This window comes from Pan troglodytes, chromosome 5 (assembly GCF_028858775.2).
Source record: "Pan troglodytes isolate AG18354 chromosome 5, NHGRI_mPanTro3-v2.0_pri, whole genome shotgun sequence".
In the NCBI taxonomy this organism is placed as follows: Eukaryota; Metazoa; Chordata; class Mammalia; order Primates; family Hominidae; genus Pan; species Pan troglodytes.
Window position 1 is genome coordinate 156646917 of NC_072403.2, and position 27565 is coordinate 156674481.

A 27565-nucleotide genomic window follows, 5' to 3' on the forward strand; every position below is an offset into this window, starting at 1 on the left:
TCTTTCTAAATAATCAGCCACTGTGTGCTTGAGGGCTCTTAAGAAACCTGCTGAAGCATGAGTCTCAGTTACCATAATGAATACGGGATTTGCGATATCTCTGTCTGATATTTTTTAATACATTTCATTTTAATGCACATTTTAAGTTCTCCTAGGGTAAAATATTACCATTAGCCTTAATCCACCATTAAGTTGCTCTTCAATAATTTGAATCCTCAGAAGATACTTTTTCATAGTAAATTCACCAAAATAGTTGGTCAAAGGTGTTTTAACTACAAAACCTGTAACCTAACTTTTACATCCCAGGAAAATTGCTAAATTCATAGAATACTTAGGAACTCCATTCAGTCCTATAGAATATGGTAGAGGTATACATCTTGAACTACATTTTAAGGAAGAACTGGAGAAGAGGTTCAGTTGCCTTCTATTGTCCATGGCTCTGACACACTGTTTTGGTTTTCTGGGGCTGCCATAACAAAGAATGATAGACTGAATGGCTTCAACAAGAGAAATTTATTTCCTAACAGTTCTAGACACTAAGAGTGTGAGATGAAGGTGTCGGCTGGGTTGAGTCTTTATGGAAGCCACTCTTTCTGGTCTGCAGATGGTCGTCTTCTCCCTGTGTCTTCACATGGTTTTTCCTTGTCTGATGTGTGCTCATCTCCTCTTCCTCTAAGGACACCAGTCATATCAGATTACAACCCACTCTAATGAACTCATTTTAACTTAATTACATCTTTAAAGACCCTATCTCCAAATACAGTCCCATTCTGAGGTACTAGGAATTAGGACCTTAACCTGTAAATTTTAGGGGACACAGTTCAGTGCATAATGCACACATATGCTCTTTTCACTGGACAGCCCAAAGGGAATAGTGCCACTTGGTTGGGAGGAAGCAGTGTGTGAAATGGCGTGATTCATATTCTAGGGAGTTAAATGTTGGCACAGTTCCACTTGCCTCCATCAAATGGGAATATGTGGGAAATGCTACAATTTGCCACTGTTTCTCATTTAGAAAGACGGTATCTTGAAATTTCTCATTTTTCATTTTAAAGGAAAAAAATCTTTCAGGACTAATCTCCCTTCTATGAAAAAGAAAGATGGCAAAGACCATGCTGGATCAGAATGGTGCCCATGCAGTGTAGCTTTCTATCTTGGAGAGGAGTATTGGGGATTAATCTATGGAAAAAACAGTTACTCTTGTGACAGTAATGTCAGACGGCCAGAGCTGGTTGCCCAGGTTTCTCTAACAACCATGATTTATTTATTAATCTAAATAATAGTTATTAACTCTTTTCAACCAATAATTTTCTTTGAGAATCAGATAGAAATTACTATCTACCCTCCAATTAGGACATTACAGACTCATACATCTGTGAATCTGAGGAATGGTACCTTGTTCTAACACTTCTATTCATTCAGCCATCCTGACATTCACTCACTAATCATATATCCGTGACTGCCTTCCTTCCTGGCATGTGATACAGCCAGAACTGGTGTTTTCAGCTTCAGCCAGCTCTTGATAATGAGTGATGCACACACAGATCACAGAATTCTCAAAGTAGAAGGATTTGGGGATCTTTAATCCTGCCCTTTTCTCTTTACTAATTGAAAACCTTGCCCGTTGAGACAGGAGAATTTATCTACCTATTGCATATTAGTCATAATTAAAGAACTAGTGTTCAGTCTTTTGATAATCATTTGATTATTCTTACTATATTTCTATATCTAGGAAACATAGCACTTTATTTTAAGTGAACAGTTTTTTTCCAATTTTAACATGTACCCACCTCCTGATATTCCGAACTTTGTAAAAAAAATTTATTTTCATCTGTCATGGATGACAAGCATTCAAATTTTTGGTTCTGGTTGCTGTGTGAGTTGGCAGCTACTTAACATTGGCATCTTAATTTTTCATCTGAAAAATTGAAATAAAAATATCCACTCTGCTTACTACACAAAAGGTGATTATGAAGGGCAAATGAACTAATATATGTAAAAAGTACTTTATAAAGATAAAATTGATTTCATTTATGAATTTGCAGCCTCAGTCATCTTCCCAGATTAAAAGGTCTTAATTTCACAATCTTCCTGCTGGATTTAATGGAAATCAAAAGTGTTTAAATCATGATATAAAGCAATAGTCTGGAGTACTTGGTTTAAATGTGTTTTTTTCTACCAAAAGTATTAACCTCATTTGCAGCAGTGTCATTTGTTCCACTATTCCAAAGATGGTATAATTTTATAAAGTAAATGTCTTTATAGTTAAACCAATTTAAAGAGTTGCCTATGAAAACTATCAGGAGACTAAATATGTCAACACTGGGCTATGTCACTCACTAATATATTTTACTGTCTCCCTCTTGTCTCTCACATCCATGTAGCTTATTTACATCAGTGTCCTTTATTGTCTGGTCCCACGTAACCTGTACAGTTCAGTCAACCAGTTAACCTTGATGCAAGTCTCTGACCCACCTGAATGCATCTTATTTGTTTGTTTTTGTTTTTGTTTTTGTTTGAGACAGAGTCTCACTCTGTCGCCAGGCTGGAGTGCAGTGGCATGATGTCAGCTCACTGCAACCTCCGACTCCCTGGTTCAAGCGATTTTCCTGCCTCAGTCTCCCGAGTAGCTGGGATTACAGGCACGCGCCACCACGCCCAGCTAATTTTTGTATTTTTAGTAGAGGCAGGGTTTCCCCATGTTGGCCAGGATTGTCTCAATTTCCTGACCTCGTGATCCGCCTGCCTCAGCCTCCCAAAGTGCTGAGATTACAGGCGTGAGCCACCGCGCCAGGCCTGAATGTGTCTTATCTCCGATGCTCACACCCCTGCCCCTGTGCCTTTGCTCAGGCTTTCTCTGTGATACTCTATGTTCTCCTACTCGGGACAGTCATGGCATGACATACCTTCTATGTCTGATTTTGGGTTTATCTTCTCTGTCACATGTTGTGAAACTAATGACTACCTACACTAAATCACTAATGATAGGCAGCCACAATGATCTTGTACTTGATGTTTGATTTCCATACATAAAGGATTGTCTCATATGTTTTCTAGTTGTATTCTTATCTTACCTTCTTCAGCTAGTGTGTGAGTTCATCGGGGTAGGAATCATGTCTTCTACTTTTCTCTTGGTCCCAACAGTACACAGAGCAATGTCAGGATCACAGTAAGCCTTTGTAACTGGTGATGGTGTGATGAAGGGGTGATTGACAGCATCAGTTGTCTTCCTGATGATATTCCTTTCTTGTGTTGTGACAGTAGAGTGGGAGTCATGCCTTAATGCATATTATTTTGACCATTTTTCCCTGTAGGGATCACTTTATCCTTAGCCACATTCATGTACTTGTCTCAGCCCGTTCACAAAGCCTTCTGTTATCCTCTGCAAGTCTATTGTCTGACTGGGTCCAGAGAGTAAAAATTTCCTGCTTTTGAAAGGAAACAAACATTGTCTGTTTCATGTGATAATTAGGAAACTTCTAAAAAATATAAAGTAGAAACACAGTTTGTAGCATGGCTGTCTGTAGGGTTAATGTGAAACTAGTGTTTCTGTAATTGTGAGAAATGATTATATTAATTTAGAAATTCTGCTTAGAAGGGCTATGTTTATTTTAATATTAAGTATTAGTCACTACATAGGTTAATTCTGAATGTCATATACCTACATACTAAGGGTTCAGTAAGTTTATTAGATATGATTTAATATAAATTATAAACTCTATCCTATTAAGGGAGTACTTTGAAAATACATTGCACCAATCCCTAAGCACGATTTCCTTTCTTATTTATTGCATATTTTATATGTCATAATATGCGTACAGAAACTTCCTTCAGTACGTATAGTTGAGAATGGAAGAATATCAATTAGTGTAAGTAGTAAAAATATCAATAAAATCAATGATTAAATATAGTTTGGCGAGAAGACTGCTTAAAATTAAAGTTACGTGATACAAATATTTATGTTTTTAAAATAGCACAAATTGTTAACTTTTATACATTCATATACTTATGTAAACTTTTAGTTATGGGTTTTAAGTGTGCTGTACTTGTGTATTAAAAACATATAAGAAAATGGACAATAAAAACCTAAAATGAAAATGGATCCTAAATGTGTAATAATAAAGATAGCAATAAAGCCTTTTTTTCTGGGCTATGTGTTATTCCATAGCAAGGATAATATCTTATTAATTTTTGTAATTATCTTCCAATCCCTAGGACTGGGACTACTGTGACTAACATTTGGTAGATTTCTCAGTAATTCTTTGATAAGCAATGAAATTAAGAAAACTCTGTGGTTTTGAAGATAAAAAAACATGTTTCATCTGGTCGACTTATAAGTGAAATAGAAATGATCTATCCTTAGCATTGTGTAAAACTATGTTCTAATGTTGATTAATTAATACATTCTGGTTTTAATTATAATTTGATATTTCCCCAAATAGGGATTTCACATCTGTCTAAGATCACTGACTATTAAAATTGCAATAGTAATTTATAAAAACTGCATTGACAGAAAATTAACTATATACTGAGGGCTTATAGTTTGCTGAATACTTAAATACCGATATTTATACTTAATTAATACTTAATTACCAATTAGTATTCAGCAAGTTGTAAGCTCTTAGTATATAGTTAATTTTCTAGTCTGTGTTCTTGTTTTTAGATATATCACTAGACTTTTCTTGCTGTATGAAGTCATATATATAGTGTGCGTAGCTCTAGCTGTTTTGAATCTTGCATCTACAATTATTAACGTATAGGTTTAATTCATAGTATTTTTTTTTTTTTTTGAGATGGAATCTCGCTCTGTCACCCAGGCTGGAGTGCAATGCACGATCTCAGCTCACTGCAACCTCCGCCTCGCAGGTTCAAGTGATTCTCCTGCCTCAGCCTCCCGAGTAGCTGGGATTACAGGCATGCGCCACCCGCCTGGCTAATTTTGTATTTTTAGTAGAGATGTGGTTTCTCCGTGTTGGTCAGGCTGGTCTCGAACTCCTGACCTCAGGTGATCCGCCTGCCTTGGCCTCCCAAAGTGCTGGGATTACAGGCATGAGCCACTGTGCCCAGCCAATTCATGATATTTTTAAAGGTGAAATCTTTTCAGCTTTATAATCATCATTTTCATTTTGCTTTAGTTCGTTCTTCTTAGTTTATGTGTTGTGTGCAAAGTGGCTTCAAGCTGTGTGTTCTTCTAGACTTGGCCAAACACCCTGTTAATATATGTCATGAAATTACAGTATTGGTTTAATATTAATTGTTAAAAGTTAATAGAAAAGTTGCATCTTTAAGATACAATTATTTTTGATGGTTTACCCCCAAGAAAATAGATATTCAGAAACAATGAACATGCTGTATATGGTTTTAAATGCATCTAACACATTAACATTCTTATAATTTTAGGGGTCGAACTGGAAAAATTAGAGTGCAGAGTCTGAAGATTGGATTAATGTCTCTCTCCAAAGGTCTCTTGGAAGAAAAATACAGATGTATGTAAGACCTTTCTTATACCAACAGTGTTTTTAGTAATAATAATGATTATAACAATTTATTGGAAACTTAAATTATATAATTTGTTAGTAGTAATAGTTCTCGCTCTTTTTTTAACCCTTACTGTGCCTATACCAAGTTAGACAAAGGGTGGCAGTGCAAAGACTTGGGGCTTTGTGTGAAATGGAAAGCTGATTATAACTAAGAGGTGAGGTGCCAGGATGGAGTGAGACCCAACTACAAATTATACTTCATTTAATTCTTAGAATAATCCCTCCATACTGTAGGCATTTGAGATTTTCATTTTCTGGCTGAGAAAATTAATGCTGAGATAGGTTAAGAATCTAGTCTAAGACTGCAGAGCTGATAAGGGATGGGGCTAGAATTAGATACTAGGTTTTTCTGACTCCAAAGTCTAAACTTTTTTTTATTTCTTTATACTTCCAATGCTTAAAAGAAAAAGATGAACTAGAACCTTTATGGACATAGACGATAATCCTAAATAAATGTATTTTACAGCTGTGACAAAATAAAACATGATTTTTAAATTTTTATTATATTTGGATTTATCAAATAAATCAACAGTGTTCCTTTACCTGTCAGTTAATGAAAGGTATATTGGCTTTGGAAGAGGCTTGTGTTCAGGAGCCAAGGAGACCTGTCTTCAAATCTCTACCACTTAGTAGCTGAGTGTCTTTGGGCAGGTTATGTGATTTCATTGAATATTGCCAACTAAGAGGTAATAGTATTCCCATTTTACAGTTCAAGAAGCTGAAATTTAGCAAATTTTCTTCAACTGAAAAAATGAAGCTAATAATTCCTGCTTGGAGAAGAATTAGGAGTAATGTTTAAGGTACCTAGAAATAGCAGTTGTTGAATAAATGGTAGCAATTGCCGCTGAGTCCCCAAACCCTTAACTACTATCACATATCTTTTGATTTATTTTTGTCCATAAAATGTGAATTTGATCCCACCATGCATATTCCCAGATGATTCTTTACAGATAAATCCATACATTTGTGGGAGAGGTTTAGGGATATTCCATGAATGGAGAGATACTAAAAAACAATAGGATGTTTGATTATAGGCCGTGTAAACTTAGTTAAGTTTTGTGTCTTATGTCAACATGCATACATTTTAAAAGCTTTTATTTTCTGGGATTTCTGTGAGGTTACTGGATTTTGAATTTCAGGTCTAGACCATGATGGCTTCTTTTTTCTACATAGTTTGACAAGAATGTCAGTGAAAAGAAATGTGGATTTATATAAAATGAAAAGCTGATTGTAGGATTAGGAGATAAGGTGCTATGACGGAGTGAGAGCCTAGTTAGCCATGCAGAAGAAAGCTTTGCTCAAGGCTTTTGCTTTGTGGCACTTTATCCAGAATTTAAGTAGTTTTTGGAATCATAATCATGAAAAGATATAATTTCAAAAGCTGAAAACGTTATCTTTTTATAATGATCAGGAAAGGAAAATGTTAATGAAAACATCAGTGTTACAAAATTAGAAATGGATTTTTTGTCATCTCTGATTTGGGGTTTCTTGTGCTTCTGAAACAATTAAGGTTCTCTGATAGTAACAGTTATAGTGTGGAGCTTACTCTGAAATATTTGCAAATTCAACCTCAAAGCTTACATTGTGGATAATTCAACATTAACTTTCAGATTTTGGCAGGGGAAGCAGAAGGCTCTGCCGTGAAATTTCTGATATTTAATTGAATCCAGGAAGTATGCCATTTTAGGACTAATTAAATAAGAAATCTCTTGGGTTTTAATCTTTAATCTAAATATTTACTGCGATATCTAGACTTTGGAATGTCCTGGGGTTTTGTTTTGCTTTTTACTTTGAGGACCTTCAGCAATCTGATTCCAGTTTCTGTGATATCATTATTGTTTCCTTTATTAGAATTAATATTCAAGACAGTTTGCTCTTCAAATGCAATGGCAGAGCCGCCATTCAAGATCATTGGTATCTGTCTGAACATTGATTTTATTAATACAATGCCCAATGTCAGTGTCTTCACTCCATAACACCTTCTTCTCTTGGTCCTTTCCTAAGAATATTCCTTGTTTAGTTTCTAACAGTGCCCTGGCCTTTATGCTTATAGCTGGCTAGCTTCCTTGCCTCATCAAAAACACATTTACAGACCAGGCACAGTGGTTCATGCCTGTAGTCCTAGCTACTTGGGAGGCTAAGGTGGGAGGATCACTTGAGCCCCAGGAATCGGAGGCTGCAATGAGCCATGGTCGGACCACCACACTTCCAGCCTGGATGACAAAGCAAGACCTTAAAAAAAAAAAAAAAAAAAAGTACACATTTTCAAACCATCCTTTTAAATTATCATTAGTATCTCTTCTATGCTTATTTATTAGAATTTGAGTTTTTAGATTATGACTTTCTTATTACCTGCCCCTTTACCCTGACACTGCTTTTTGTATCTGACTATAATGTTGAGAATGTGAACTTTTGTAGGAACTTTTATAAGGATTTATAGAAATATGTCAAAATGTCTAAGGACACTTTTGTCCTTATGTTTTGTGAGTAGTTTTACTTTAATAGTGGCATAGTGGTATAGCCATATGCCTCAAAAGAGGAAAGTTGGGCATAGTTGATCTTGCTGAAAATGTGCACTTTTCTGCAAAGATTATTATACATATGCATCAACTTTTATTTACTTAACAGACCTCTTCCCAGGGACTGGTTTAAAATAAACATCATGCTAAGACTACTGGATAAATATTTTTGTCTATGATAGTCTTATTTTTTTAATGGAAAGAAATAAGTAGAGCTCTAACCAAATCTAAGTGAAAAAATTTTAATAAAAATCAAATTTATCTTCATTGAATTTGCTTTCCCTATGTATGCTTATAATTAAAGCCATACTTCATTATAATTACTGTGTCAATATCACTGAGCTTGGTTCAGTTTGAAATTTCACCACTGACAGTGTTAGATCTAGCATTATATTCCTTATAAAAAGAGAGAATGGACCAGGCACAGTGGCTCACACCTGTAATCCCCAGCACTTTGGGAGGCCGATGTAGGGCAGATCAACTGTGATCGGGAGTTCGAGACTAGCCTGACCAACATGGAGAAACCCCGTCTCTACTAAAAATACAAAATTAGCTGGGTGTGGTGGTGCATGCCTGTAATCCCAGCTACTCAGGAGGCTGAGGCAGGAGAATTGCTTGAACCCGGTAGGTGGAGGTTGCAGTGAGCCAAGATCGTGCCATTGCACTCCAGCCTGGGCAACAAGAGCAACACTCCATCTCAAAAAAAAAAAAAGAAAAAAAAAAAACAGAGAGAGAAAATGATGCATTTTGATCTGATATCAGGTACTGTTTGAAAATAGTTTTAGAATCCAATAAGTATTTACTCTACTTTCTTCTATTCTTGGAAAATGTCACATGAAGAGCATTTAGATTTTAAGTACTTTTGAATTTTTAGAACTTGAAAATTTATTTCCAAAAAGTATTAATTTCTATAATGAAGTAGATTGTTTGTATTTGAAATTTCTTCCTCTTCCAAAAGTAGCTTATCTTAGGATATTAGCTTTATTGTTGAAAATAATATATAATTTTGATCTTCAAAGTATTGTATATGGTGAATAAAAGGTAAACCAAGAGTGGATAAAATAGAAGAGTTTTAATTTTACTGAATTAAGAAAATTATAAAACAAATCAGTTTTTTAATGAATGGAAAAACCTAAAAACTGTATGAAAATATGCACAAATTTTTAAATTTGATTAAATGTATTTCGTTACATGAAGTAAAACAAAAATAGTGGTTATAGCTAATAAGGAATGGGAGACTGGCCCAAAGGAGAAAAAGCACACCTTGTACTTTTTAGTGTTTCTTATATAAAATAGATGTGAGTATAAAAGTCTTTAAGTTATAATATATATACATTTAGTAGAATATTGAATTTAGGAGTGAACACAAAAAGTTTGTAAACAAATCTGTTAAAATTTAAAGGTTTGTTATTTAAGGTACGTTTATTCCTTTGTGTTTTTTTATTTTTTTTTGAGTTGGGGTCTTGCTGTGTTGCCCAAACTGGTCTCAAACTCCTGGCTCAAGTGATCCTCCTGCCTTAGCCTCTCCAGTAGATGAGATTACAGGCATGCACCACAGCACCCAACTACATCTATTCCTTTGACAAGTCATGAAGGAAGCTTTGTTTTGGCTCATTCTTTCTCAATAAGAAGGGGAGTTCTTATGAAGATCATAAAATTAATTCATATGCATTTATTGTATCATTTAAAAAGGAAATTTGCGTTTATTGATTTATATTATATATGCATGATTTATGTTTATATGTATACATAACCCATTCTTGCAGGAACGGGTTAACTACATGCTTCTTAAAATAATCTAATATCATATGTAATGCAGAATATTAAGATCAGAATATTAAGGTCATTGGAATTCAGGAGACAACGAATCAGATTCATGTCCTTCTGAAATTTTTTTAATCTGCATGGTTCAGTCCACATTACCAAAGATATATTTTAAGTAAAAGAACACTGTAGGCAGATCAAAGTTAACCTCTTGCCTCTCTTTGCAGATCTCTTTAAGGAAGTGGCAGGGCCAACAGAAATGTGTGACCAGAGGCAGCTGGGCCTGTTACTTCATGATGCCATCCAGATCCCCCGGCAGCTAGGTGAAGTAGCAGCTTTTGGAGGCAGTAATATTGAGCCTAGTGTTCGCAGCTGCTTCCAACAGGTAAGCATGAAGGATCACTGGTGTGTAGGATGTGTTGGGGAAGGGTTTTGAGGATGTTCTGAGACATGGAATAGGGAACTCGGGCTGGAGCCAAATACTGGAAGACTTTGGGTACCATCCAACAAGTGGTGTATTTTATTTCCTAAGGCTCATTTGCTTCAAAAAATAGCAACCCTTGCAAAGAGACTTGCTGTTTTTCTTTGATAAAATCTACAATCTTTAACCTGTGCCATTAGATTGCTGTTTGTCCTGCCCTTTTCCTGGCCTCATCTCCTACCATTCGTCTCCTTGCTCTCCGCTTTCCAGCTGCACTGTTTTATTTCCTTGATTCCTGCCTCAGCAGTGCCTTTGGACCTGTGTCTGCTGTTTAGACGTTCTTCCTTCCCCATTGCCCACTAACTCCCTTCTCATACCTAATCTTTATTTGATCTTTAGATTTTAGCTTTAACTCTTATATCCTCTGAAAATCTTTCTCTGACCTCTTCAGATAATGCTGTATTTTCCTATTATATTCACCTAATATCGTCCACCTCTTCCTTCTCATACTCAGTGCAATTATAATTACACACTGAATTATATAATTCATGGCTTAGTGTTTGTTTCTTCTCTAGGAACCTAAGCTCCATGAAGACAAGGACTGTGGCTATCATTTTATTGTTGTATCCTGTCTTAGTTCATTCAGGCTGCTGTAACAAAATACCGTAAACTGGATGGCTTTTAAACAACAGAAATTTATTTTCTACAGTTCTGGAGGCTGTCCATGATCAAGGTGCTAGCAGATTCAGTATCTGCTGAGGGCCCACCTTCTGGTTCATTGCAACCTTTCTTGCTGTTTCCTCATATGACAGAAGAAGTGAATGATCTCTCTTGGGCCTCTTTTTTTGTTTGTTTGTTTTGTACTTTAAGTTCTGGGGTACATGTGCAGAACGTGCAGGTTTGTTACATAGGTATACATGTGCCATGGTGGTTTGCTGCACCCATCAACCCATCATCTACATTAGGTGTTTCCCCTAATGCTATCCCTCCCCTAGTCCCCCACCCACTGACAGGCCCCAGTGTGTGATGTTCCCCTCCCTGTGTCCATGTGTTCTCATTGTTCAACTCTCACTTATGAGTGAGAACATGTGGTGTTTGGTTTTCTATTCTTGTGTCAGTTTGCTGAGAATGATGGTTTGCAGCTTCATCCATTTCCCTGCAAGGGACATGGACTCATCCTTTTTTTATGGCTACATAGTATTCCATGGTGTATTTGTGCCACATTTTGTTTATCCAGTGTATCATTGATGGGCATTTGGGTTGGTTCCAACTCTTTGCTATTGTGAATAGTGCCGCAGTAAACATACGTGCGCATGTGTCTTTATAGTAGAATGATTTATAATCCTCTGGGTATATACCTAGTAATGGGATTTCTGGGTCAAATGGTATTTCTGGTTCTATATCCTTGAGGAATTGCCACGCTGTCTTCCACAATGGCTGAACTAATTTACACTCCCACCAACAGTGTAAAAGCATTCCTATTTCTCCACATCCTCTCCAGCATCTGGTGTTTCCTGACTTTTTAATGATCACCATTCTAACTGGTGTGAGATGGTATCTCATTGTGGTTTTGATTTGCATTTCTCTAATGACCAGTGATGATGAGCTTTTTTTCTATGTTTGTTGGCTGCATAAATGTCTTCTTTTGTGAAGTGTCTGTTCATATCCTTTGCCCACTTTTTGATGGGGTTGTTTATTTTTTTCTTGTAAATTTGTTTAAGTTCTTTGTAGATTCTGGATATTAGCCCTTTGTCAGATGGATAGGTTGCAAAAATTTTCTCCCATTTTGTAGGTTGCGTGTTCACTCTGATGATAGGTGTTTTTTGTTGTTGTTTTGTTTTTGTTTGTTTTTTGTTTGTTTTTTCGCTGTGCAGAAGCTCTTTAGTTTAATTAGATCCCATTTGTCAATTTTGCCTTTTGTTGCCATTGCTTTTGGTGTTTTAGTCATGAAGTCTTTGCCCGTGACTATGTCCTGAATGGTATTGCCTAGGTTTTCATCTAGGATTTTTATGGTTTTAGGTCTTACGTTTAAGTCTTTAATCCATCTTGAGTTAATTTTTGTGTAAGGTGTAAGGAAGGGGTTGAGTTTCAGTTTTCTGCATATGGCTAGCCAGTTTTCCCAACACCATTTATTAAATAGGGAATTCTTTACCCATTGCGTGTTTTTGTCAGGTTTGTCAAAGATCAGATGGTTGTAGATGTGTGGCATTATTTCTGAGATCTTGGGCCTCTTTTATAAGGGCACTAACCTCATTCAAGAGGGCTCCACCCTCATGACCTAATCATTTCCTAAAGGCTCTACCTCCTGGTACCATCTCCTAAGTGGTTAGGTTTTTAACATATGAGTTTTGGGGGACAAAAATATTCAGATTATTACATTTCCTGTGCCTTGAACATCATAACTACTTTAATAAATATCTGCTAAAGAACTGAATTAAAATGTCCTGAGTTCTTTTTAAGACAAGATTTTTAAAATATATATACATTAAAGATGTTATTAAAGTATCAGTTTTTTTTCTTTGAGACTATGCATACAAAAGAAAGATGTACGAAGTTTTATAGTGATCTAAGTTACTAATTTTAAGCTGAGAAAGCACTTTCGTTTCTTTTTAATGTTTACTGCATATAAAGACATTTTAGAAATGTTACTACTGATGTTATACATATGCATAAAGTACAAGTCTACAGATATTTTGGCAAAGCATATCCAGTGATTTATCATTGCTAGGGAAAAAAAAGGCTCACACCGTGTCTTTGAGGAGAATTGATGTCATGGGTTATTACATTTTATAATGGCCCTTTTTCTTATTTTAGAAATACAAAAAATATCAAATGCAAATTCTAAATATGATTTATAGTCATACATGTAGGTTCACAGAATGACCTCAACAGCAACAGGAGGATAAAATTGGTAGATATTTAGCTTTGCACATAGGAAAATTACTTAGTATTGGGAATTGAAGAGGGATTGGGGAGTTTTATGTAATTTATCCTGATAAATTCTGCAAAGTACATCCATAGCAATATGCTTTCTGTGTGATGATATAATGGGACTAGAGCAGGACACACAAAAATGACAGCTTTTATTTAGCATTTATAATGGCCTTCAAGTTTGTAAAATTATCGGTGAGTCTTTCACAAGTTTTTACTGTCTTAGATGAAATTTTTTTTTTTTTTTTGAGATAGATTCTTGCTCTGTTGCCCAGGCTGGAGTGCAGTGGCGTGATCTCGGCTCACTGCAACCTCCGCCTCCCAGGTTCAAGCGATTCTCCTGCCTCAGCCTCCCGAGTAGCTGGGACTACAGGTGCACGCCACAAGGCCCAGATAATTTTGTGTGTGTGTGTTTTAGTAGAGACGGGGTTTCACCGTGTTGCCTAGGCTGGTCTCAAACTCCTGAGCTCAGGCAATCCGCTTGCCTCGGCCTCCCAAAGTGCTAGGATTACAGGCTTGAGCCACCACACCCGGCCAAATGAGTTTTACAGAATTATTTATGTAAAAAGATGACTTTAAATTGGGTGGTTTTGGTTTTTGCTTTTGTTTCTTTCAAAATCTGAGTATATTGAAGTCTTGGTATTTTTTTGCTTCTTCCTATGTGACAATTTCTGCTTTTTCTACTCATAAGTTCTAGAATTTTCTTGACTTGAAGAACCTTAAAGCATTGTGACTTAACTGACATGGAAAGAGTTATATAGTTTCCTCTTCTGCACAAATTTTCAGAAGATTATGAAGCAACAACACTAGCTACAGTTTAAAGGAAGGCATTTCTTCACTTTTAATATATTTCTTTTTTCACCAGAATAACAATAAACCAGAAATAAGTGTGAAAGAGTTTATAGATTGGATGCGTTTGGAACCACAGTCCATGGTTTGGCTCCCAGTTTTACATCGAGTGGCAGCAGCGGAGACTGCAAAACATCAGGCCAAATGCAACATCTGTAAAGAATGTCCAATTGTCGGGTTCAGGTAAGGCGTGCCAGTGCTGGAGGAGGCTATTTTCTGTTTCCTTTGTGTAATCTCAGTGGTACGTCCATCCTCCATTCCCATTCATTCCCATTTGGAGGTTTGCTTTCTAAATAAATGGTATGTTCAGTATGTCTCATCTATCTAAAAGTAGCATTTCTTTTTATAACTACTACATGAAGCATATTTTATTATTGTTGCTATTATTATTGTCATTTACACTACTTGGATCAGAACCAGAGATTTTTATGAATGTCTGTTTACTTAGGTCACAGAAATGATTCATCCATGAAAACTGTATGGCTGATTATAAATATATAACCCTGATGGAATTTGGTAAATATTCTGAGGTCTTGGGGTCAAACTTAGTAAGCAGGAAGCAATGTTTAATTACCAGCTGAGAAGTAATCAAATTACTTCGTGTTATTTCTGCCAAGTTTGATGTGAAGTACATTAACCCAGCTTCTTCCCATGAGGAGCACTGCTAAATGCCATACTTTAATGTAATCAGTGTGTCAGACTCTTCAGTTTGTGACCCCAAAGCCGACAGTGCAGAGTCTGTGGTTTGTCCTAAGGTGGACATTTTTGGACATCCTGATCCACTCCTCTTAACATAGGTATGCATTTGACCTCTTGAATATATTATATTTCTCTTCTGGGGGGAATCTGGAAAATAGCCCCAGTTTAATTTGGAAATCTATTATGAAACAACATAAGCCTACTCAGTAGGGAAATTCAAGATTTTGTGTGTGTCTTTTTTTATTTATTTTTTGAGACCAAGTCCCACTCTGTCACCCAAGCTGGTGTGCAGTGGCACGATCTTGGCTCACTTCAACCTCTGCCTCCCAAGTTCACGCGATTCCCCTGCCTCGGCCTCCCGAGTAGCTGGGACTACAGGTGCATGCCACCACACCCAGCTAATTTTTGTATTTTTAGTAGAGACTGGGTTCCACTATGTTGGCCAGGCTGGTCTCAAACTCCCGACCATGTGATCTGTCCTCCTTGGCCTCCCAAAGTGCTGGGATTACAGGCGTGAGCCACCATACCTGGCCCTATGTGTATCTTTTATTCGTACCAGAAGATGAAGTACCAATACGGTGATTCTCTGAGGGAGAGTCAAATCAGGAGGGCTGGGATTGGTGGTTGTTGTATATTGTATCAGTATTAGTATCTTGAATTAAACAGAATTGTTTTCATTTGACTGACTTTATCAGCATAATAGTTTGTATGAAGCATATCATTGCATTCTCTGTGGATGGCTAACATAAGAAATGGAAATTCAGAAGTTCTCTTCTCTCATGCATTATGGTGTAGTTGGGAAGACTAAAGTATTGTGAGGTCAGAGGGCCTTGCTGCTATGCATTCTAAGAGGAGGAAAAGACAGGTAGGTAGTGTGAAGTAGAGTGAGCATTAGCCTGGCAGACAGCTAGGGTAATAGATGACTTCCAGTGGAAGTCAAAGCACAAATGTTGGAAGAAGAAAAATGGTAAAGTCACAGTTTAAATGCAGCAGGGTTCTTGGAATGGCTACATTTGGAGTATCTGGTAGACATAGATGTATGGGAGAGGGAATAGCTGGAATGTGGCAAGGTCAGTCTACTACTGGGAAGATAATTCAAATGAGAGATGTAGTCATCAAAGCTAATAATCACTGCTATTTATTGTTTACTTTATGCCAGACAATGTGCTAAGAGGTGTTATATTTGTTATTTTAGTCACTTTTCTTAGTAACTCTGTAAGATTGGGAGTATTACCTCTACTTTACACATAAAGGAACTAAGACTCCAAGATTAGTCAACTTGCCCAAGGCCAGGCAGCCGATTGTGCAGAGACAAAGTTAGGATTCAAATCCAGAACCCTTTGGTTTTCCAGTTTGTGTTCTTAATCAAGATGGTTTTAAAAAGCAGATTAGATTTTTAGGAGAGAGAGATTTAATATTAAGAAGTAATTAAATGGTATTGAAAAGAGCAATTGATTTAAAGCACTAATTATTAGACCAAAAATATTACTCTGGATATAAACGGTAATGTGAAGCCATGGGAAATATCCAGATTAATTGACTTGGGAAGAGACTGCCATATATAGATATATATAAAATCTGCCATATATGGCCATTGGTATAACCTAGAGATGCCATGAGGGACCATGTTTCTCAGCATCTGATGGATGTAGAGAGTGAAGGAGAGGACAAAATACTCTAAAAACATTAAATATTTGAATGACCTTTAAAGTTTCATTTCTTAAATTAAAAATGACCTGAAGCAACTATGTAGAATATTAAGATTTAACTGAGTTGTGGGACATGGATGTTTATTATATTCTCCCTACTTTTGAATTAACTTGAAATATTTAATAAGAAAAATATGAAAGAGCAATTATAAAGGGTGAACAACCTGAAGTGTTAAATTTCAAGGGTTTAAGTTTCTGCTAGTACTATCAAATTGACCTGTAGATGTCTCTATGATAGAGATGTGAAGTTGACCAGCAGGTCAGAGATTAAGGTTATGGGAGGATATTCAGGAGATAGTGTATTGAGAAGTAGCTGTGGAGTCAGGCTACTTGGATTTCAATCCTGGATCTATTGTTTGGTGCTGAGACTTTGAATAAGATACTTGGCCTGCTTGAACCTGAGTTTCTTCAACTTCAAATTCTATGAGTGTTTCCTCATAGGAATAGTTAATACATGAAAGTGTCTAGGGCAGTTCCTATCACAGAGTAGGCATTCAGTAAATGTTGGCTCTTTTTGTTACTACCAATAACATCATTAGTGTGATAGTAGCTAAACCTGTGAGTGTGTCGTTGAACATTTCCATTAAGTGGAAATGCCAGAAAAACCTGGACAATGATGTTGCTCAGTAAAAGGCAAGATTAGAGAGAGGTATAATAAGGGACAGAACAGGATTCTTCAGAGAAATAAAGATGCATAGTGTGCTTTAGCAAGATGGTAGAGGTGTTAAGTGCATCAGAAAGATTCTATGAATCAGAAGTCATTGGGAATCTTAGAGAGGATTCTATCCGTGTCATTATAAAGATGGCTCAGGAAAATACATAGGCGAATATGTGCAAACAACTTGTTTAAGAAATCTAGCTATAACTTAAAATATGTCAGGATATTGAAAATTGGAAGATGGTAAGTGATATATTGTCTTACTTTTACTTGCATTTATATTTTTCCTGTTTTCTACATTGAGAATATAGTACATCTAAAATTTGTATTTCGAATGAGAGAGAAATATGTCCAGACTTGATACCTGGTTTAGGCACAAGACTGAGCAAGCAAAGGTTTCTTCAAGCTAATGGTGACTTAATTATTGCACAAAGATTACACATGAAGGGAATGAATATAAGAACAATTCCAATAGTAAAATAGGGTCCAGTTGGAATAGGTCTGATTAGTTGTAAAGAGATGCATCTTTCTCTGTGGCTTCAGAGAATAAATGGAAAGACAAGTACAGAAATAAAGATAGAGGAATATGTCTATTATAGAATAATCTTAACTTCATTCAGACTGTCTTTCTATCAAGCTTCTACCCAAGATATATATATATATATATTTCATTTTCCCCGAACTTTTATAAATACTGCTAGAGTTTTTCACTAATTACTTCCAAATAAAATGTTAATGAAATCTTAGATTTACAGAATGTTTTGTAAGCTGGGAATTGTTTCAGTTAGAATCATACACAATTCCTTAATAGTAGTTGCATAAATAAATTAGAGCTTTAGTTTTCTTTCTTGTAAACAGAGTGAAGGTAGGTAATCCAAGACTGTTCTCTGTGACCACCTGGGCCCTTAGCTCTGTTTTCATGCACTGTCATCCCTAACATGTGGCTTCCATCTTCAAAGTCACTTCATGCTAACAAAGTGACTGTTCCCAGTGGGGAGGAAGAGGGAGCATGCCTCTTCCCAGCTAACTCAGTCCCTTGAAATTCCAATTAGAACCCCCACCCAATAACTTTGGTTTTTATTGCACTGGTCACCAACATCAGCAAGAGAGGCTAAGAAACAGTAATTTTCTCAAGGCTCATTGCTAAAATGTGCTAACAGTACAAGGGTATGTTACCAATGAAAAAGAGAGAATGGCTATCTGCCAAGGGAGTATTCAGCAGAAAACAAAATTTCATTTAGAAAGAAGATGTCAGTCATACCTGTCAAGCCATGCTGATAGGCCAAGAGATGTCGTTAGTGTATGTGATTGTTTCAAACCAATAGCCTCCTTGGCAAAAGTAAGCTGGCTGTAGTATATGCAGAATGATTTCCTTAAGATTGATTTGCAAGTGATTTTTCAGGTCATTTTAGAAGCTACTCAGCACTTAGTAGTTTACAGCCACAGAACTTTTAAGTTTTGCTTCCATTTTCATTCTGTTGGTTCTATCATTTAATTTTTTTTCTGTAGATGTGGGTATAATTTATGTTCTTAGTTCTACCAGCAATGCTGACAGAATAGATTTCGGAGAAGATGTTTTCCACTCAGACCCATAGAAACTTATCATCTAAGGTTTTGCTTTTGTAAATAAGATTCTGCAAGTAGAAGTCAATGTGCAGTGTCATTCTTACGCCAGAGATTTTAAAACACCATTTCCATTCAAGGATGCATTGTGATCAAGGCTTTATTTAGTTTTTCCTTTGTTACACAGTATTTCTTGATTTCTTTTTTTTTCTAGTGACTAATTTAAACCAAATATAAAAGTGCTCATTGTTAAAAACTGTATCTTTGTGAGGGAATTTTAAAATTCGTTTCTTATTAGTGGTGTAATTGATATTTTAAAATTTGATGTATCAACTTAATAGATATAATTCTTTTCTTGCCTATCATTTTCCACTCATATTCAAACATTAAAAGAAATCTTCTGACATGCATATTTGTCTCCCTCTCATGTATAAACAGATAGAAGCATGTTTCAGAGACTTGAACTCCAAAATTTTATTTTTTATTTTTTGGTAATTCGGATGAATGAAATTTCTTACCACAAATTTAGACTAAATGATAGTAATGCAAGCCAATAAATTTTCTTTTGTTTTCTCTAGGTATAGAAGCCTTAAGCATTTTAACTATGATGTCTGCCAGAGTTGTTTCTTTTCGGGTCGAACAGCAAAAGGTCACAAATTACATTACCCAATGGTGGAATATTGTATACCTGTGAGTACTAACCCACTGTTTTGTTTTTAATACATTGCCATTGAATTAACTAGTATCTAAAATTTTATTATTTATTTAGACTTAATCTTTTTTGAAAAAATATCACTTTGAAGATTTTTTTTTCTTTTAAGTAAACTCATTTATGTTGAATTAATTAGTGCAGAAAAAAATATTAACTTTTTTAAATATCTGTGTTTTGATTTTAAACTTTTTTGGTAGCAAATTCTTTTAAGAGCTGATACTGACCTACACTGAAAATGATACTATGTAATGAAAAATCATGTTTCTTTTAGACATATTTATGCTTTCATAGTTAAATACCATATTCATATTAGCAAAATACAGAAAATGGAGATATTAAAAATATAGTTCCTAACTCTAGCTCCTGAATAAACTACCTTCTAATTTTTCCATATCTCTGGTTTTAAGATTCTATTTATATTTATATTTATGTATCTTTTTTCCTGATATTTTTCACTCGACATTCCATTTCGTCACACAGTGTAATTTTTTTAGTCATAAAATTTTTAATTGAGTGAATTACTACAGTTTACCTAACCATTCCCTGAAATTTGGACATATAGTTTATTTTCAATTTTCTGATGTTATAAATAACACTCTTACAAGTATCTTTGTGAAGGTAGCTCATTCCAGATATTATGTAAACTACATTGCAATAGAATAAAGCACTATAAGTAGGTTATTTCAGTCAATGAATATGAGTATTTTTTATGGTCAAAATACTTGATGTCAACATTTTTTTCAAAATAGGTTTATCCCAATTTACGTTATTATCACACTTTGTTAAAGTTTCAATTTTACTATAGCCCCACCAGTATTGGACATAAGTTCTTGTTTTTCCTTTGATTTACAGCTATTTTTTCCTGAAGTTATCCTCATGTTCTATTAATAGCTATTCTTTTACTTCCTTCCAAATAATGCCCAAATGTATTCATCAAGCTGTCTATTTTCTTTGGTTTAGGGAATTGAGTTACTTTTTTGGATCATAAATTGACAGAAAGGCTGTAATACTTATAAAATATACACATATAAATCTCACACTCATAGGTATCTTATCTCAAATAAATAAGTGCCCTGTGTATGGAGAGGAAATCTGTAGAAAATATTGCTGAATTATAATGGAGGAAGTGCCCACATCACATTATAGCTTTAACCAGGAAAAAGAAATCTCCCCAAGAAAATTTGTGAGACATCATTTATTACTATTATCAACTTATTCACTCAACAAATTAATATTGAACATTTTGCAGGTGTCAGGCCCTCTTGTCAAATATAAGCAAAACCAGACACTAGTTAAAGTGGTAAGGACAGATTTTAATCAATAATATACTGATTATGCACATGTATTTCTGTTTGTACAGAGGTGACTGGGTGTTTTCAGAAGGGAATAGACTGGGGAAACAAAAGAGGGACTTGAGCAGAGGCAAGGAAGTGAAAAATGACAAAGCATTGGTCAGCATCAGTTCCATCAGACCAGCTGTGTCTGTGAGCTGGCAGTTGTCAGAGTTAGGATTCTACCATTCCAGAGAGACTGGGAGACAGGGGTCCTATCCTTCCTGATGATTACATTTCAAAGAAATGGTTTTCAGATCCTTGAGAAAGACACTCCTGAGTTGTTGGAGATACATCCACATCTCAAAGGGACAGAGGAAGGATTCCCCATTGTAAACCCTTTCCAGTAAATGCCCTAAGAAAGAGTGAGCAGGGACCTGTCTTCAGGTGTTGGCTAGAGTGAACAGTAAATTCTTTTGGCAGTCTGGAGTTTGTTTTTCAGGCAGACGCTTTAAGGGGTCAGATGCCTTAATAATCCCTTTTTTTTTTTTTTTTTTTTTTTTTTTTTTTTTTTTTTGAGACGGAGTCTCGCTGTGTCTCCCAGGTTGGAGTGCAGTGGCGCGATCTCGGCTCACTGCAAGCTTTGCCTCCCAGGTTCATGCCATTCTCCTGCCTCAGCCTCCCAAGTAGCTGGGACTACAGGCGCCCGCCAACACGCCCGGCTAATTTTTTGTATTTTTAGTAGAAACGGGGTTTCACCGTGTTAGCCAAGATGGTCTCGATCTCCTGACCTCGTGATCCGCCTGTCTCGGCCTCCCAAAGTGCTCACGCCTGTAATAATCCCTTTTTTAAGGGTCATCCTAGGGATGTGGCCTTGAACTGTTATAAATTATGTTCATGTTTGTTTAAGTCTTTTAATGGAGAAGTGGGTGGACAGGGATGGACAAAATGATGTGTGCTGAAAATTTGCAGCTTTTATAGGCCAAGGCTTCAGTAGACAACAGAGCTTACAGGAGGCCAACTCAAATTTGGTCAAGGAGAGAATCCTTGTCAGTAATTTCAGCTCTGATAGTGTGTATCAGAGTATACCCAGAAAGATAAGATTGTGGACTTCCTGCTACTCTCCCTTTAGGAGGAAGAATGTGTGAGAATGAACAAGGAAACGAATAAATGGGGTTGTTACACGTTGCAGTAAGTGCCTTTAAGGAAACGAATGGATAATGAGATAGAATGATTAGAAGAGACACTTTAGATAAAGAAATCAGTAAGGTTTATCTGAGTTGACATTTGAGTTGAGACCAAAGTTTGAGAAAGATTCAGCCCTGTAAAGAACTAGTAGAAGCATGTTTCAGAAAGAAGAAACAGAACATACAGTGGTCTGAGTTGGGAAAAAGGTTAGCGTGATTGGGCTGCAGAAAGTGAAGCCTGTTCCCCAAGGGGCGCATGGAAAGGAGCACTGGTTACACAACTGGAAGTGCCCAGTGCAAAATGAAACTGGGGGGCCCCTTGTTTAACAATTATTAAGACTTCCGAGGTGGCAACATCAGAGGAGTAAATGAAGTTCAAAGCCCTTCTGATTGTAGGGCCCTGTACAACTGCATAAGTGCAATATCTTTGAAGCTCACCCTGAGGCTGGGAAAGAGGTGGGTGTAACCAGGGAACAGAAAGAAACCAGGACAAATTTGACAAAAGAGAGACAATAGTAGGAGATGGAATTAAAAAGAAAGGCAACGATCAGATTGTATAGAACCCTGGGGATCATTGTAAGGAATTTGGATTGGGGGAAAATATCATAGTAATATTTACATGAATAGCTATTATAGAAATTTAGAAAACTGATTATAAAATGCTAGTATCAAAATATCATAAAGTAAATATATGTTGTTATAGTAAAGATGTATAAAATTACTATTTTTCTTGGTCTTAAACATATAATAATTCCTAATGGCTTTACAAAATACCTAAACAATTTGAAACCCACATATCTTCAACAGTTGTCATGCAGTAGGTGCATACTTAAGAATCACTGATACACATATGAATTCCACTCTCCAACTACCAATTTTAAATGAAATCTGTAAGTTACCCAAAACTGTTCTTGTTGCATAGTCTTTCAAAAGTCACTGTTTATCATTTCCAAGATTGCAGCTTATCCTGCATTATACAAGGATAGCTTCATTTTTCAAGACATCCTTTGCCCATTTCTGAGGCTTTGTAGTGATCTTATCAACAGCCTACTTATAAATCATCTGTATGACAGGTCACTTTCTGCATTTGACCCTACAACTTTTTGTAAAATAACTAGAAATATATGTAAATTGAATCTTTAAAAAGATATTTGCATTTAATAGCAATGAATGATCTGATTTAACTGCTTTCTGAAATTTCTTTATGTTCACCCACATTCTTTACATTTGCTCTACTCTTTTAAGTTTTATTTATGGTTCATCCATCTTTTACTCAGCATTTCCTAAAGTCATTTCATGTCTGCCTTAGAAAATGAACTCAAGTGTGAATTTGTTTGGTACAGTGATAATAAGCAACACTTGAGTGTTAAATGGATCAGACCTTCCCATATGGACCTTGATGTTTGCATTCCTCAGACTGCATCTCCCTTTTTAGTTAAGAAGATGCTCCAGTCACCTTACTGACTTCATCTCTTTCCTTTTCAAAGTCCTTTACAGCTGACTCTGAATGTTTCTATTTTTAAGAGCTTTCTGCAATTTAGAAACCTTATTTTAAATCCACAAAGCACCCTAAATATTTTGCCAATATATCTGCTTATGATTTATGGTAATGTTTTCCTTTAGCTGTAAGAAGACTAATGGTATATGAATGAACTATCATGACTCATGAAAGTATTTTATGATATTGATAATTTATATATGTATATATAAATTATCTGAAGAAATGTAGCAGAATTTTTATTTCTCTAGTAAATGATTTTTGTCTTATTTCCCCCTACTATTCTATAATCCAAATTTGTACATTTAAGAATTCTTTCATTAGGCTTAATAAGAGTTGATCTTCAAGAGACAGCATGACACAGATGATATTTAATGCCTGTCATCATTCTGTCTCCATATGTCCAAATCCCACCTTCTCACAAAAACAGCTCAACTCCCACTTTGTGTGTGAAATCTCTCCCAGCTCCTCCAGTTTTACCCTCATCAAAGCACTTAGTTCAGGGGCCTCTGCCAATAGCCTCTACTTTACCAATTAGGATTTGATTCTATGTTCCCTTGTATCATTTTCTAACTGTGCGGTGTTTTTGTCTTCTCAATTATCTTTTTACCTCCTTGAGGACTGGGATGACTTTTATACTTTTCTCCCTGTGTTAGTTAAATTTGCCTCATAAAAGCCAGATGAGCTCATATCTGACTTTATAAATACTAGTTATAGAATATTAAAGCTGGAATTAAAGCTCTAAGAGATCATCTAACTTATCTTTATTTTGAAGAAAAAACTAAGTCTTAGAGAAGGTAAGTGGTTTGTGCAAAGTTAATGGTATGGATTTAGTGACTTAACTCCATTAGGGAAATACACACACACACACGCAGTTAGCACATTGGAAAATAGGGGTTTGTGTATATCCTTGCTGGAATATTATGTTTCTTGAATACCCTTTTACATACCAGGCATTTTGCTAGGAGTTGGAAATAGAGAGAAAATTCCATGAAGGAGAAAAAATACCTCTATGTGGAGAAATTCAACAAGACTGTAATATTTTTTAGAATGATTAAGCTTATGAATCAAGACAGTAGTCAATTTTTTTTTGTATTATCCATGCATTAAACCTTTGAATTCAGGGATTATCATTTTTTAAATAAATAGTTATATCTTATATTAAAGATGTTCAGATTTAAATTTCTTTTTTATTTATGATGATTTAATTTCATCGTGAAAATTACCCTACTCAGATCTTCTTTAAAATCATCTTTGTTGTAAGTAACCAAAATTTAATTCAAATTAGAAACATTTTCATATGTTGTTAGAGCATATAAAAGATAGTGTGTGGTTTTGTTTTTTGAGATGAGATCTAGTCTGTTAGTGAATTTCAAGTGTATTATCTGTAGCCACAAGCTGTACATTAGGTCTCCAGAATTTATTCATCATATAACTGAAAGTTTATACCCTTTGACCAGTCTCTTCTCTTTTCCTCCACCCCCCAGCCCCTGGTAACTACCATTCTACTCTGTGCTACTATGAGCTTGACTTTTTTTTTTTTAAAGATCCCACATATAAGTGAGATCATGCAGTATTTGTCTTTCTGTATCTGGGTTATTTCACTTAGTATAATGTCCTCCAGGCTCATCTAAGTTATTGCAAATGACAGAATTCCCTTCTTTTTTTATGACTGGATATATTTCACTGTGTTTTCTTTATCCATTTTTCTGTTGTAGGATACTTAGGTTGATTCCATATCTTGGCTATTGTGAATAATGCTACAGTGCACATAGGAGTATAAATATCTTTTGGAGATAATGATTTTATTTTCTTTGGATATGTACCCAGAAGTGGGATTACTGGATGATATGATAGTTCTATTTTTAATTTTTTAAAAAACCTTTAGATTGTTTTTCATAATGACTGAACCAAAGATAGTTCTTTAAGTTGGAGAGTTCTTCTTTAAATTTCACATGATTTATAAAAGTTCATACAATTGCTGACAGTGAGAGAGAAGTGGATAGGGTTAAATACTAAGGATAATGGAAAATGTTTAGAATAGCTACTAGGGTCAATCTTGAGTCACACAGAGATGAGTAAACTGATTGCTACCTTGCCACTAGAGTGCAGCTGAGGTTAATTGACAAAGATTTGTAGTTTGTGACTCCATCATTGCTCAGCAGCTTTGGAATTAAAAGATGAAAAGTATATTTGAAGGCCAAGGGAGTGAAAAATTCAAAGGTGTTAATGATACTGTGGTTGATTTGAGGTATCCTCATGCTGAAGAAATCCCAAGGTGGGATAAAGGGCTAGACATCAAGATGATGGGGAAAGAAGAGGTTTATTTATAATATAAGAAGTGAGAAGAGTCAGAAGATTCCAGTCAGTGAAAGATTTTTTCAAGTTAGAGATTTTGGACTAAAAGTGGTTTTAAGTTATGATGAGGCCTGGGGTATGGCCATACCCCAATGTGTGACTGAAGTGGGACATAGAAGGTTCTAGAAATGAGATGGCTTTTAGAAGGTCATCACTGCATTTCTAGAAGTGAAGTGACAGATGATAGCCCTGTCTGGCGTTGTGCCATCAAAGGAGAGGGGAAGGGCACATTGGCTTTAGTAGATGAAGCTAAGGGGAAAAGGGTGTGTAGGAGAGGAAAAAAAAATCTTCTTCCTATCTTAGTTTCATAGTTGAGGCTCCTGTAACAAAAGACAGATTAACAAGAGAAAAGCATACAAATTGATTTAATATAAATTTTACATTATATGGAAGCCTTCATCAGGAAGAGAAGACCCAAAGAAACGGAAGCCTGTGTATTTTTATGCTTAGGTTTGATGAAAAGTGGACAGTTGTGTAGAAGTATGATTGAATAAGAAGATACGACCTAATGCTAATGAACTAGGCGAACTTAGCAAGGCCTGTTTGTTCAGATTCTTCTCTGTGTCCTTCTGTTTTCAGTGATAAGGATGTTTCTTCCCTCCAGGAATAAGGAGGGCACCTCTCAAATAAGGGTCTTATGACCCTTTAGGGAAGAAGGGTGGGAGAAGGTCAGAGAGATCTTGCTACGTCTGCTGTTTTCTCAACTGCCAATGTGCCATATTTGGAGGTAGTGTGTCCTGAACCCTTGCCAAGTGTAAACATCCTTTTCTCTTGGTTTTTATGAAAAAGAGATTATACAGCCACAAATGAAAAAGATGATATAGGAAATGGCATTATCATGGGAGCTTCGGGATTGATTCAAGGAGATAGGTTGAAATAGTAATTATGAACAAGATGTAAGGTAATGTGTAAAAGAGCACAGAATCCACTGTAATGGAGAAAGAAAGGTAGATAGATAGGCTGTATGCATATAGTGAGGTACAGTAACCCCATCCATGGAGAGAAAATGTGAAATAGAGCAAGGTAATGGAGGAAATAGTAAAAGGAAAGAAGGAGGAAATAAGCAAGGAAAGGTTAGCCAGGATAGAAAGGTAGTTTGAGAGACATGTTAGCTCAGGGAGAAGAGACAGGATATTTGCAAAATTTTGTAGCTTGAAAGGTCAACAGCATCAGCTACTTCCAGCATTTCAATTGCAAGGGTAGATTCATTGTCAATGTCATAGTTTAGTTGCTGAGCTTTACATAGGACTAGTTTGTACTGGTAACTTTGATGAGTTTAGTGAGAAGAGGCAAGGACAGGAAAAAAATACCTCAATGAGAAACAGCTTATTAAATTAATACCACTCAAAACAGATTTATATTGCAGGTTTTAAGCAAATACAGTTGTTTTAAAAGCAAGAGGTTCAACTGTATTCTTGTTGATATTGATTAATATGTAGGGAAATAAACCAAAATTACATGTTTTCCATGAGAAGAATCATATTTTCAGTGAGAAGAATTACAATTTTCTAGTAAAAAATATCGAATTTCTGTTTTAAAAGATAAATTGTGCCTTTTTTTATGAACTATATGCCATTGGCAAAAATAAAACCCACACACACAAAAAACACCCGAAAAGAACAAAGAAAAAAATATAGAAGCAGTTGTTTTGATCAATCTTCCACCCCTGCCAGCATCAATGTACTTCGTAAGACTATAAAAATAAAATATTTTAAAAATGCTGATTCATTCTTTGGAAAGCTCTACCTTGAGTTAGGGTAGTTTGTTTTTTGGCAGTCTTGTCTCTTCAGATGTGATGTGGGGTGTTTGCCAATATACTGAAAACGCAGCATCACGGCTGTTTATCTGACCTCAGCATCCTGAAGTGGTGTTTCAGCTCCTGCTCT

At 35.8% G+C, this 27565-nt stretch overlaps 1 protein-coding gene across 9 annotated transcripts in view; it reads left to right on the forward strand.

Annotated features, from left to right (window-relative positions):
- UTRN (utrophin) overlaps nt 1-27565 on the forward strand; it is a 568196-nt gene that overhangs the window by 498651 nt on the left and 41980 nt on the right. For all 9 annotated transcript variants that reach the window (XM_009452168.4, XM_001172875.8, XM_009452171.5 and 6 more), the window contains 4 exons: nt 5401-5486; nt 10051-10208; nt 14041-14207; nt 19232-19343. In XM_009452168.4, coding sequence (XP_009450443.2) covers nt 5401-5486; nt 10051-10208; nt 14041-14207; nt 19232-19343 — 523 coding nt within the window. The remainder of the gene's footprint in view (nt 1-5400; nt 5487-10050; nt 10209-14040; nt 14208-19231; nt 19344-27565) is intronic.